Source organism: Lithobates pipiens, unplaced genomic scaffold, assembly GCF_037356315.1.
Source record: "Lithobates pipiens isolate NorthernLeopardFrog02 unplaced genomic scaffold, aLitPip1_a1.2 Scaffold_27, whole genome shotgun sequence".
Classification (NCBI taxonomy): domain Eukaryota; kingdom Metazoa; phylum Chordata; class Amphibia; order Anura; family Ranidae; genus Lithobates; species Lithobates pipiens.
Genome location: NW_027507788.1, coordinates 155,706,654 through 155,721,172, shown reverse-complemented (window position 1 = coordinate 155,721,172; position 14,519 = coordinate 155,706,654). Strand labels below are relative to the sequence as shown.

General features: G+C 48.3%; 1 protein-coding gene across 1 annotated transcript in view; it reads right to left on the bottom strand.

Annotated features, from left to right (window-relative positions):
* CLCN6 (chloride voltage-gated channel 6) overlaps positions 1 to 13,998 on the bottom strand; it is a 62,094-nt gene extending 48,096 nt beyond the window's left edge. Inside the window, exon 1 of the mRNA XM_077457733.1 lies at positions 13,818 to 13,998. Within this exon, the coding sequence (XP_077313859.1) occupies positions 13,818 to 13,892 (75 nt within the window). The 5' untranslated portion in view covers positions 13,893 to 13,998. The remainder of the gene's footprint in view (positions 1 to 13,817) is intronic.
* Positions 13,999 to 14,519: the final 521 nt, after the last annotated feature.

Below are 14,519 nucleotides of genomic sequence, written 5' to 3'. Positions count from 1 at the left end.
GTGCAGACCCAGAACTCAGGCCTGGGACGGTGTGAGATCCTCATAATGGGCTAGATCTGGAGATTCAGCAGAGATGGTGGGAGCCCCTGATAATAGACACAGCAGGTATGCAGAGCCAGGAACTTCGTGCAGGGATGGTGGGAACCCCTCATAATGGACACAGCAGGGGAGCAGACCTGGTAACTTTGTGCAGGGATGGTGGGAATTGCTCATAAAAAGCACAGCAGGTGTGCCAGAGCCAGGATCTCCCAGCAAGGATGGAAGGAACCCTTCATAAAGGGCACAGCAGTTGTACAGACCTGGGAACGTTGTTCGGGGATAGTGGGAATTGCTCATTATGGGCACAGCAGGTGTGCAGACCTGGAAAATGTGCAGAAATAGAGGAAGCCCCTCAAAATGGGTAAAGCGGGTATGCAGACATGGGAAGTCTACTTTGAAAACTCTTCCCAACAGAATCCCGGGAGTAAGGGCCAGTTCACACAGCATGCAGTGGGTTTCTTTCCTGTATGAAAATGCATGGGAAATAAGTTATATGGTTTCCCACAGAATAGCTTACCCCAGTGCAGTCAGTTCCAGAGTGTTCCAGTTCCGAACAAAAAAAAAAAGTAGGGTATGCTGCATTTTTCCTGCAATGTGGTAAAAACACATCAAAAACGCATTGGAATGCACTAGAACGCATCAAATCACATGATGAAAATCATAAATCAACAAAACGCACTGGACTCCATGTTGTGTAAACTGGCCCTTAGAGAAAAATCTATGCTTTAAAGCAGATCTAAACCAAATTACTAAAATATTATACAAGGGGGGAAGATATAGGTCACATAACAGATGAGTAATGGTCTGCTATAATGGAGAACATACCCAAGGTGTCACTTTCCTCTTCCCAAAGAGTCACATTCATTATACACCGAACTTACCGTACCCGCATATAAACTAGACAAATGGCATAGAAGAGATGACCCATTTTGTCCTCGCAGCAGGATAGCCTTATTCACATGCTCTGGAAGTGCCCGACACTGCAAAGGTATTGGTCTGGTGTAATTAACTCTATTAACAAAATATGGAATCTTACATTTGCAACTGACCCAAAGCTGTGTCTGCTGGGATGGTTAGACGAGGAATTGCATACGCCACACACCTACATAGCCATTCTCAGAGTCTTGTTTATTGCCAGAAAACTTATAGCTAGAAGATGGCTTTCGGTGTCACCACCAACACACACGGAGTGGGTTAATGCCATAAACGACACCCTATTGAGGGAGAAGTTGACCTACAAAACACAGAGGTAGCCCAACAAAATTTGGAAATATATGGGATCCCTGGTTGGAGGTACCTGGGTTAGCCCCCTTCCAACTGGTCCAGAATAGAGTACTTGGTGACAGGACATAGACGCCCGTCCCCTCTTAACCACTTTCAGCCCCGGACCATTTTGCTGTCTTAAGACCAGACTACTTTTTACGATTCAGCACAGCGTCGCTTTAACTGACAATTGCGTAGTCATGCGACGTGCCTTCCAAACAAAATTGAAATTTTTTTTCCCCCACAAATAGAGCTTTCTTTTGGTGGTATTTTATCACCGCTGCAATTTTGATTTTTTGCGCTATAAACAAAAATAGAGTGACAATTTTGAAAAAAAAACGCATTATTCTTTACTTTTTGCTATAATAAATACCCCCAAAAATATATTTAAAAAAAACATTTTTTTTCCTTCAGTTTAGGCCGATACGTATTCTTCTACATATTTTTGGTTCTAAAAAAATAAAAAAAAAATAAAAAAGGCGCAATAAGCGAATTTTGATTGGTTTGCGCAAGTTATAGCATTTACAAAATAGGGGATAGTTTTATGGCATTTTTATTAATCTTTTTTTTTTTTTTTTTACTAGTAATGGCAGCGATCAGCGATTTTTATTGTAACTGCAACATTAGGGAGGACACATAGGACATTTTTGACACATTTTTGGGACCATTGTCATTTATACAGCAATCAGTGCTATACAAATGCACAGATTACTGCGTAAATGACACTGGCAGTGAAGGGGTTAACCAGGGGGTGGCAGTATAGAGGTCAAGTGTGTCCTTGGGGTGTGTTACTAATTGTGGGGGGCTGGGCTGTGTGTTAGCGAACACTGATCTCTGCTTCGATCACATGGAGCAGAGATCAGTGTCACTTGTTTCTAGGCAGAACAGGGAGATGCTGTTCACATCGGTATCTCCCCGTTCAGCCTCCCCGTGAGACGATCGCGGGTACCCCCGCAGTGATCGAGTCCACAGGACCCGCGACCGGACTCACGGGGGTCCCGGCCGGCAGCGCGCACGCGATGGCAGGGCAGCAAATACAGATGAACGTACCTGTATGCCAATTTGCCTGCCTGGGTCATTCTGCCGACGTACATCGTCGTGTGTTGGTCGGGAAGTGGTTATGAGGATGGCGGCTGCTCATACAAGATGGGTAAAGGATGGGATGGTGACATAGAGACTCAAAATGTGGATAAATTTGAAATAATATTTCGGATGAGGAGATGTCTTGCTCTGTAGCAACAAGTTATAAGGTTTAAGTTTATACGATTGTTAATAGATGAACACTGAAAATCCCCCCCCCCCGGATTAAAAGGGGGGGGTGAATTATATATCTTTTTTTTTTTTTTTTTGTCATTTTGTATAAATCATGGTCATTTCCTCTTCAAATAAGATTTTTTTTCTGATGAATTTTAATATTTTATGTTTTATAAAGTTTTAAAATGTTCAAATTGTTCATTTTTCAATAAAGTTGATCGCGACTCAAAAAAACAGGAAGTGATGTGTCTAGAAAAGAAGGTGTTTAATTCACACCAGTAGGTTTTTCCATTTATTTTATTGGCTATTGAGTGGGAGGTACTAAACTCCCATGTATATATAAATACATTTTATGAAACCGGAATTAATGTCCTTGATGATGCCCTGGGGGAGGGGCAAAACGCGTCAACATATTTTTGGTTTTGTGAACCAGTGACGCTACTTCCGGGTCTCTTGGAACGCACGCCAATGTTTGTGATCCAGGAACACGCAATATCTATTTTTTACCCATTGTCTCGTGAGTGACATAAGTTAGCAGCGCAGTTTTGTTATTTACCGGCAGTACTTCACATGTATCTTTTTCCTCTTTCTCTGCCTTGCCCTACACCAATGCTCTGGAACTTCGTGAGATCTGATACCACCTCTATTGGGATATTCATATTTTGCCACTATTAACCCCAAGTTTACCATGACCCTTGGACTGCAAAGCTAGGGGTCCATCGAATTTGGTGAATGGGGACACTTAGGGGGAGACCTTCCAACCCAAATCATATTATATTGAAGCCTATCCAATAACTATCCATCTTAAAGCACTTAATATATGAACTTTATTTTCATTTTGTTCAGCATTTCATTTATTGATGCTGAATCATCACGGAAGACACTGAGCACTACGTGAATGTAATTTTTTTGTGGTTTAGTACTCTATTTTATGTTAGCACTATACAATTTATTTTTTCACTTTAGCATCCACTTTATATGGCAGCACTTTATTCCGCTAGCGCTGTTAATTTTCAGTTTTCTTTTGCAGCCTCACCCTCTTAGTAACCAAGCCGAAAGCTTCAGGAGTTTGTGATGCGGATGGTTGACTGGCCCTCGTGATAGGAGGTCCGGTAGGTCTTGCTGTATTAGGTGCGGCTGGAGACAGTTTCTTCAAGCAACTGAACCATGTTCCATGGGGCCAGTGAGGTGCTACGAGTATCACTGTTGCCCTTTTTTCCCTGATTCTTTGGCTCACTTTAGGTATTAGAGACGTCAGAGGAAATGCATAACACAGCTGGTGTGCCCGGCTTTGAATGAACGTGTCCACTGATGTTGCCATCTGTGGAATCCAGCGAGAAGAACCTTGAGTTTCGCATTTGTCTTTGAGGCAAACAGATCTACCTCAGGCACTCTCCAGGTTTGCGTGATCCACAAGAAGTTTGCTTGGTTTAGAGACCACTCTGTCTGTTTTATGGTCTTTTGACTTAGAGTCTGCCAGCATGTAGTCTGTCCCCCTTGAAGTGGATCCCCTAGGTTGATCGGATGTTTGTCTCGGCCCATGACAGAATTGCTTCTGTCAGGCTAAAACGAGGGGATTTTGCCTCTCCGTGCCTGCTCAGGTATGCCACCATTGTGGCGTTGTCTGACTGAATCCGGATATCACTGCCCTGGATAGCTGGTTGCAATTCTGTCCGTGCTTCCTCTATGGCGTTTAATTCCCTCATATACTAGGAGGCTCAAGACCATCTGGAGTTATATCTCCCCTGTGCACAGAGATCCCCCATGCGCACCCCCCATTCTAGGGTACTGGCGTCTGTGGTGATCCTCACAGGGTTGGCTTGTGCTATAGCTGGGCAATTTTCTCCAAAAAATAAGTTGTTTTTTTATGGACACCGCGCCAGCCCTGAGGAGCTGCGGGCAGGAGTTTTTAGGCAATGCTTTGGCCTAGTCCGCAGCGTCCGGCCTTGCGGACTAGGCCAAAGCCACGGCCTTGCCTAAAACTCCTGTCCGCAGCTCCTCAGGACCGGGGCGGTGTCAGCGCCGGTCCTGGTGAAAAAAAAAAAGAAGAAAAAAAAAAATTTGATTTGGTGAAAATTTGAATCAATTTGACCTCTCAACTCGATTCAAAACGATTTTTTCCCCAGCCCTAGCTTGCGCCCATCTGCGCCACTCAGCATAACAGATCGGATTTAAAGCCCTGTGCAAACTGTCGGCGCTATATAAATCCTGTATAATAATAATAATAATTGAGCCACCGCTGAGCAGATTTTTTGACCGAAGGACAGGAATTTACATCTCTAAGGATGATGGATCACCATCCCATTGGGTCAAAATGTGCACATAATCCAAGTATACCACCATCTGCCTTGGGGTCAGCTTCAATTTTTTACAATTTTTTTCTATGCATACTAGCTCATTAGGCCTTTGTCTTGCAGGGTGTTTATTTTTTTAGAGAGGGTTTACTTCCTCTTTAAGGTTGCCTGGCATGAATGAGAAGGTGAAATGCTTCTATTCAGGATTGTTCCATTCACATGAGGCATTCGGTGGTCAGAGCATCTTTAGGCAGAGCGGGGGCTCTGCTTTTACCAATGGAAAGATGGTGGGTAAGGTTGTTTGGATATTTTATATAAATATTCTCAAAACTTCTAGGAGCTGTAGCAGACAAATACAGATATAAAGGAGTAGGACCTGGGGCAGATTTGGGAGACGAGGAATTATATCATCCAGTGAACCAGTGTAAAGGTTCCGGTTTTTTTCACCTTATGCTTTTGCAGAGGTTTTTGGACGCTAGCGTGGTGCTTTTAACCCCTGCTAGCGTCCGAAAAAGGGATAAAACTACCCGCAAAGCGCCACTGAAGCAACGCTTTAACGTCCTGCCAGTGCATCAGTGTGAAGGCACTCCGGCTTTCATACTGAGACTACAGGGGAGACGTTTTTTTAAGTCATTTTCACTGAAAAACCGGCTCAGTGTGAAAGGGGTCTGCAGGCAAGCCTATAATAAGGCTTGCCTGTAGCTACCATGGATATCTCCTGAACTTGCAAGGTTTAGGAGATATCCCTTGTATCAGCATGTGCCGACACCATCGGCACATGTGCACTGAAGCAACGGCTCATTGGCGCCCTTGCTTCAGCTGACGTGCCGTCACCAGCAGCTCCCACACGGAAGTAACGTTATCGCGGCTCTGGCCAATTGCAGTGCCGGAGCCCACGATACCCATAAATAACTCCGGGAGACATGTCGCTGGGCAGAGCTGTATACCGGGATTGCTATGAGGGCTTCAATCCAAGGTGAGTATTTCATAATGATACTAGCTCATTATGCCTGTCTTGCAGGGTTTTTTTTTAGTGGGTTTACAACCACTTTAAAATCCTCCAGAAAGAGCTGGAGTCCATACCTAAACATAAATTGTAAGACCAACCAGCCCTGCCTGCTCCTATGTCATCTCTACATAAGACTAAGCAGCCAGGAAATGACAGCGCTGTTGATGCACACACCGCTCAACCACCCAGGGGCTCACCATTAATCATCAGAAGGTAATTATCAACTTTCCTGTTGTCAACACTATTGTTGGGTTATTTGATTCTTTCTCCAACACCACAATTTTGTAGTGATTATTTTTATTTTTCAGGCTAAAAAAATTAAAATCCTCCAGTTGACTTTGTGCATTTTTTGATGCATTTCCAGGTGCATTCCATATGTTTTTTTTCCACTGTGTTGCAGTCAGGTGCATTTTTGATACATTTTCTGATGCTTTTTACTGCGTTCCAGTACAGTTCTGTGCGGTGGGGAAAAAAGATGCAAAAAAAAAAAAAAAAAGAACTGCGCTGCATGTGGTGTGAGCGGACCCTAAGGGTTGATTTCTGCGCAAGAAATGGACTATAAGTGCAAGAAGTAAAGGCAACCATTTTGAAAGCCAAGCTAACTTGATCTGGCATTGTGCTGCAAGCCGAACCTTACTGTTTTTTAACTAAAATAGTCAGCTAGATTCCAAGAAAGCCTTCAGAAACCCTTACTCAGCAGAGCTGAACATTCCTCTACTGTTGTACATTGTCAAGCTGGGAATAATAAATAAGCTGCATGATACGTTGTGCTTGATTTTAGAAGCAGCTGCGAAACTGAGAATTTTCAGGAAACATGTACCTCATGCCTCAGTAAAGCATCTAATTAAACAGGAAATTGGTTGGCTGTGTAAGGCATGTGCCTCAAAACTATATGATTATTTTAATGGGCTGCAGGGTCAAAATCAGTATTTCCAACTGTCCAATGGGGCCCAGAAAGATTTTCCAACTTGACGTGAAGCATCCTTACATGGGTAGGGGATCCTACCTTGGATGTTGAACAGTGGTTCTTAAACACTGGGCCTTGGCCTGCTGCCTCTCTCCTGGACATCCAGCCACCTGCAGATCCCATAAACCCCTGGTGCCCAGCCTGCGGCCCTCTGACCTCAGCAGTTTGTAGTGGGAACATTGATTAAGCTAACAGCATTGATCTATACTTGCCTCATTTAACATCTTCCCAGTTTTGGATAGTCTTCTGTAGCCTATCCCCAGCCAACAATGTATCCTGTCCACACTCTCTGACCCGAATTTCCTTTATTAGGTCTGAAGCTTCTGACAGTACCCTCAAGCATCAGATACTGAACATTAAGCGTGGCCATTTGGCGACGTCATGGGCCACGTTTGTGGGTCCCTTTAGCCCATAAGTTGAAAACCACTGCCGTAAACACTCCAAGAGTTCTTACCAGCTCCTACAGTGCCCCCTGACCCTTGAGAACACTTAAATTCCAGCAGTGTCCCCTAGCCTCCCTCTCAAGGACCATACAAGTCTTCCACAGTGCTCCTGCAAAGCCTTCAGCCTCTTGGAGAGACCCCATCCCCCAGCTCCCGTCAGAAACGTTATGACCTACAGGGCTGCAAAGTCAGCTGCATACTTGGCCACCTACAGGGCCACCAAGACTCCCCTAACGCCCTCCAGAAGCTCTGGAAGGTTTTTGTAGAATTTACTGGTCCTTGGTTTTGAAGGCTAAGTTCACCTTGTAGAGAGAAAAAAAAAAAAACACACAAACAATAAAAATGTACAGATTTTTGCAGGTAAAAAAATAGCATTTATTATTTCTTCCTACAGGAGCCTGCAAAGCATTGCACCCACAATCAGTGGATCAGGGGTGTAATGCCAGTTTCCGGCAGAAACGTGCTCCAAGTATCTTGGCTGTACCTTTCTATGGGCTTTCAGTTAGAAAAGGTGTACGGCTAACCCACCCCATACGATGTCCCATCTCCCTTGCTAAAGGCAACATAACCACAATGTAGATAAGAAGAAGAGTAGGGCGCAATCTGAATGTAGTATATTGATGTATATATTATGGTGAAAGGCAAATGGCAAGCCACATTGTGACAGGTAAAATAAGGCTCATCGCATAGTAAGAGCTTCGGATGGACAGTTTCACAAGGAACCTCAGACCTGGATAGACACACTGGATGGATGGGTGGATGGATGATAAATACACCTGCGGGACTGAGGATCTCACCTAGAGATACTTCAGTCTCTCCAGAGTCACTGCATCTGGTGCACTGAGATCAGCTGGAAGTTATCCTGAATGCTCCAAATGAACGCTATGAACTTTTTGGTGATCTGTAGAAGTGTCAAGTTTTGAACACTTGACATTTATTGCGCCATATACCCCATCAACACCGTATAACCACAACATACATGTTTAAGAAAAGTTATTAATCGCACAATGACTGACAGAAGAGCACTGTATAGAGATATCATGAGAAATAAAATAAGGGGGAGGGGGAGCAAACATGCAAAATCATGGTCATACAACTGCATCCTTTAGGCTGCTTTCACACTGGGGCGGTATTCAGGCGTTACAGCGCTAAAAATAGCGCCTGTTTAACGCCTGAAAAAAAACGGCCCCTTTAACTCCAGTGTGAAAGCCTGAGGGCTTTCACACTGGAGCGATGCGCTGGCAGGACGGTGAAAAAAGTCCTGCTAGCCGCATCTTTGCAGCGGTGAAGGAGCGGTGTATTCACCGCTCCTATACCGCTCCTACCCATTGAAATCAATGGGACACCGCGGCAATACCGCCGGCAAAGCACCGCTACAGCGGCGCTTTGCGGGCGGGTTTAACCCCGTTTCGGCCGCTAGCGGGGGTTAAAACCACCCCGCTAGCACCCGCACACCGCCGCTAAAATGACGGTAAAGCGCCGCTAAAAATAGCGGCACTTTACCGCCGACGCCGCTCCCGCTGCAGTGTGAAAGCAGCCTTATAGCAGTTCTTGACCTACAAGGCAGAAAGGACCTCAACTGTGGCCCCTGACATCACCAAGGCATCATATTCAGCGATAGTAAAAATATATGAGACTTTTAGACACTTTAAACATACCAGCTAATAAATGGACAAAGTACAGGAGTGGTTGGAGACTGGGGATGTGCTACATGAGGCAATCAGACTGGGGAAATGTTACATGAGGCTGCTAAAGATCACTGCCATCATAGTCCCTTTGCAAGCCAATGCTCCCACTACTGACTGATGGGGTCCATAGTCAGCAAAAGAGCGCTGGGGCAATAGGTTTTGTGCCAGGTCTTTAAAGTGCATGTTCAAACCCCCCACCCTCTGCATCAAAGCAGGAAACAAACAGAATGTTTGGGTCACAAGCAGTACTTCCTGCCACCTGACCCAGCCACAGCCCACCCTTTCTGCCGCCCGACCCACCACCCACCCTTTCTGCCGCCCGACCCGCCACCCACAGCCCACCATTTCTGCCACCCGACCCGCCACCCACAGCCCACCCTTTCTGCCGTACGACCCGCCACCCACAGCCCACCCTTTCTGCCGTACGACCCGCCACCCACAGCCCACCCTTTCTGCCGTACGACCCGCCACCCACAGCCCACCCTTTCTGCCGTACGACCCGCCACCCACAGCCCACCCTTTCTGCCGCCCGACCCACCATCCACAGCCCACCCTTCCTGCCGCCCGACCCACCATCCACAGCCCACCCTTCCTGCCGCCCGACCCACCATCCACAGCCCACCCTTCCTGCCGCCCGACCCACCATCCACAGCCCACCCTTCCTGCTGCCCAACACACAGCCCACCCTTCCTGCCGCCTAACCCACCGCCCACAGCCCAAACTTCCTGCAGCCTGACCCACTCTAATGAGCCTTAAAGCCCACCAGTCCCTGCTAAATTGTCCAAATTTTTATCCATGTACAGGCAGGCTGGTTGTACACAAGACAATCTGTTGATCAACTTGTGTACAAGCAGCCTGACGTGTTTTTTTTTTTTTTTTTTCAAATGATCAGTGCTGCTGACTATAGCCACAACATTGATCATTGTATTCTGGGGGCCAAGAAGGCTCCTGGCTGTCAGAATTCAATACCACAGTGGGAAGGATTCCTTGTGTGTGTGGTTGAGGGAATCTGCTCTTTTTTTTTTTCGTTCAACCAAAAAACCAAATCATGTATGGTCAGCCTAAGCCAAATAGATTCCTGACACATCGATTAACAGAAGAGTAATAGGACACAATCGCTGTGCTGCTAAAGTGGATGTTGAGCCTTCATGTATAATGAGCAGATATGATTACCCCCCTTTGATGTGTATAAAGACTTACTGAATATACACAAAGATTTATAATTGAACATGGGTCATTCAGTAGATGAGAGCTCTATGTATATCTGAGCAGGTTGGAGAGTCCCTTTAAGTCGCCCGGCAGTATGTACTAGTTGTGGAAGTCGGAGTGCCGTTACACATTGACATTGGGGCAGCTGAAAAGTGAATCTGTAATTCCAGTCCTGTAGCAGGAAATCCCGTCCCTAATCCCTTATTTGTGTAGAGCTTTGCCGGTCTTCTCTTCAGAGAAAGTTCCGTGCCGTTTACAGATTAGAGGACTAGCAAACACTAAGTGCCGCTTTTTGAAGTTTTGCATAGATTTCGATTAACAAGCAGACGGTGAATAGAAGTGAAAATCAGAGGAAAGGTTCAGGATTACATCAACACCATGGAAGGGCAATGTATGGATCTGATACATTCTCAGCATCAATACCACGGAAGGGGGTGTAACGGACAAAAAGAATGATGTGGGGAATACGGGAATGTTGATGTAGAGCGCGGGAAAAATGACTGCGGTATGCAGGAAGAATCATGGCAATCAAAAAAAAAAAAAATGAATGAGGAGGAGCTCAGGAAGAAAGATAAAGGAATGAGGAGGAACAAATGAGGGGAAACAAGAGTCAGAGGAGCTTGATGAGGAGGAAGAGAGAAAAAAGGAGCTTGGGAAAAATGAGGAGCAGCAACTGAGGAAAAGCTACAAATAAGAGGAGCTCAGGAAGGAGGAGGAGCAACAGATGAAGAGGAGCTTGAGAAGGAGGAGGCGGAACAAATGAAGAGCAAATGAGTAGGAGTTCGGTAAGGAGGAGGAACAAATGAGGAGGATCTCAAAGAAGGAGAAGCAGGTGATGTGGAGCTCGGGAAGGAGGAGGAGCAAAAAAGGGTGCTCCAGAAGAAGCAGGAAGAGCAACTGAGAAAGAACTACAAAGAAGGAGGAGCACAGGAAGAGAGAGAATAGCAACAAATGAGGAGGAGCTTGGGAAGAAAGAGGAAGAACAAATGAGGAGGAGCTAATGTGTAGGAGCTCAGGAAGGTGGGAGAGAAGGAATAAATGAGAAAGAGCTTGGGAAGGAGGAGTAGCAGCAAAAGAGGAGATCAGGGAGGAGGAGGAGAAACAAATGAGGAGCTCAGAGATGGAGGAGGATGCGCAAATGAGGACACGCTCAGAAAGAAGGATGAGGGGAAAATAAGGTGAAGCTATGGAAAGTAGGAGGAGCTTGGAAAGCAGGAATAAATCAGGAGGAGCTTGGAAAGGAGGAGGAACAAAGGAACAAATGAGGAGCTTAGAAAGAAAGAGGAACAAATCAGGAGGAGCTGGGAACAAAGGAACAAATGAGGAGGAGCTTGGAAAGAAAGAGGAACAAATGAAGAGGCGCAAATGAGGAAGAGCTACAAATGAGGAGGCGCAACAAATGATGAACTTGGGAAGGAGGAACAAATGAGTAGGAGCTCAAGAAGGATGAGGAGCAAATGAGGAAGAGCTAAGGCTGAAGGAGCAAACAAGGAAGAGTTTGGGGAAGGAGGAGAAACAAATGAGAAGGAATTCAGGAACAAGGAAGAGGAGCAAATGCAAAAGAAGTTTGGGAAGAATGAGGAGGAGCAAATGGGAAGGAACTCGGGAAGAATGATGGGGGACTGAGGAGGAGCTTAGGGAAAATTATAGGGCAGGGGACTCCAGACTTTCTAAAGGAAGGGCCAGTTTACTGCCCTTCAGACTATAGGGGGGCCGGACTGTGCCCAGTGGAAGTAAACACTGCCTGATCTTTTGTATTGGGGGAGGGGGAATAGCTGGCGTCGTTGAGGGGGGAATTGTGCCCCATTTTTGTTGTCATTGGAATGAATAGTGTCCCATTGTTGGTGTCAGTGGCAGGAATAATGCCTCAAGGGCCAGATAAAGCAAAGGGCCGCAGTTTGGGGACCACTGTTGTAGAGGAATGAGGAGGATCTTGGGAAGAATGAAGAAGACAGGCTGTATAATGGGGTGTGAAGGAGTAATGGAAATCTAACACAGGAAGGATGTGATTAGTTCTATACATGGCAACCCAAGTAAAGAATCGGTTAAATGACTGATTGTGGTTATTTGACATGGGAGGATGACAAGTGTGTGGTTGTTGTATATTTGGGAGAGGGGTGGTAGGTTGCACAGCGATAGGTGCAGAGTGTAAGGAGTGCGGCAGGGGTGTGACGGGTGGTGAGAGGTGTAGGCGGGGTGTGACGGGTGGCGAGAGCAGTAGGCGGGGTGTGACGGGTGGCGAGAGCAGTAGGCGGGGTGTGACGGGTGGCGAGAGCAGTAGGCGGGGTGTGACGGGTGGCGAGGGGTGCAGGGAGTCCACTGGTGTGTAGGATATAAAGTGTAATGGGTTGAGGTTGGATATAATGGGGTGTATGCAGAGTATAAGGTGGGTGTCAGGTGTAATTGGGTGAGAGGTGTAGGCGGGGTGTGATGGGTGGTGAGAGGTGCAGGCGGGGTGTGATGGGTGGTGAGAGGTGCAGGGAGTCCATTGGTGTGTAGGGTATAAAGTGTAATGGGTTGAGGTTGGATATAATGGGGTGCATGCAGAGTATATGGTGGGTGCCAGGTGTAATTGGGTGAGAAGTGTAGGTGGGGTGTGACGGGCGGCGAGAGGTATAGGCGGGGTGTGATGGGTGGTGAGAGGTGCAGGGAGTCCATTGGTGTGTAGGGTATAAAGTGTAATGGGTTGAGGTTGGACATAATGGGGTGCATGCAGAGTATATGGTGGGTGTCAGGTGTAATTGGGTGAGAGGTGCAGGCGGGGTGTGACGGGCGGCCAGAGGTGCAGGCGGGGTGTGCCGGGCGGCCAGAGGTGCAGGCGGGGTGTGCCGGGCGGCCAGAGGTGCAGGCGGGGTGTGCCGGGCGGCCAGAGGTGCAGGCGGGGTGTGCCGGGCGGCCAGAGGTGCAGGCGGGGTGTGCCGGGCGGCCAGAGGTGCAGGCGGGGTGTGCCGGGCGGCCAGAGGTGCAGGCGGGGTGTGCCGGGCGGCCAGAGGTGCAGGCGGGGTGTGCCGGGCGGCCAGAGGTGCAGGCGGGGTGTGCCGGGCGGCCAGAGGTGCAGGCGGGGTGTGCCGGGCGGCCAGAGGTGCAGGCGGGGTGTGCCGGGCGGCCAGAGGTGCAGGCGGGGTGTGCCGGGCGGCCAGAGGTGTAGGCGGGGTGTGCCGGCCGGCGAGAGGTGTAGGCGGGTGTGATGGGCGGTGAGAGGTGTAGGCGGGGTGTGCCGGGCGGTGAGAGGTGTAGGCGGGGTGTGCCGGGCGGTGAGAGGTGTAGGCGGGGTGTGCCGGGTGGCCAGAGGTGTAGGCGGGGTGTGCCGGGTGGCCAGAGGTGTAGGCGGGGTGTGCCGGGCGGCCAGAGGTGTAGGCGGGGTGTGCCGGGCGGCCAGAGGTGTAGGCGGGGTGTGCCGGGTGGCCAGAGGTGTAGGCAGGGTGTGCCGGGCGGCCAAAGGTGTAGGTGGGGTGTGCCGGGTGGCCAGAGGTGTAGGCGGGTGTGATGGGCGGTGAGAAGTGCAGGGTGTCCATTGGTGTGTAGGGTATAAAGTGTAATGGGTTGAGGTTGGATATAATGGGGTGTGTGCAGGGTATATGGTGGGTGTCAGGTGTAATTGTACACAATAGAGGGGTGGTGACACATGCAGGCTGGGTGACCCCCTCTCACCAGCTCCTCCGGGGTGCGGCTCTCCCTCTCCCCACAGCAGCAGCAACAGCACACGTCTCCCCCGCAGGCCGCCATCTTCCCGCACCCCTCACACAGCAGCCTGTCACGTGAATCCAGCAGCCTTCTCCCCGCGAGCTCCAGTCCCTGTATACCATCCGAAAAGTTCCGCCCACCGCGAGTCACATGACCACCCCTCTGTGTGGCCTGGAGCGGTGTATGTCAGAATCACGTGACAAGTCAGTCTGGGCTGGTAGTGATGCTGAGGGGGAGATGGAGATCCTGTTTGTATCCGGTGTTCTGTCAGAGTAGCAAACCCGTCACCGGCCCTGCATTCCATCCATTATATGCACCGAGTGCTGATATTATGTGGGAAGGTACAGAAAGCGGAGAACTAAAATTTCCAACATTATGTCTACTCTTCTGGGATGAGGGGATTAGTTCTCCCCCGGTGTCACAGCACAGTGATATACTGACACCCGGGGTCACATGACAGTGATATACTGACACCCGGGGTCACATGACAGTGATATACTGACACCCGGAGTCACAGGACAGGGATATACTGACACCTGGGGTCACAGGACAGGGATATGCTGACACCCGGGTCACAGGACAGTGATATACTGACACCCGGGGTCACAGGACAGGGATATACTGACACCCGGGGTTCACAGGACAGTGATATACTGACACCCGTAGTTC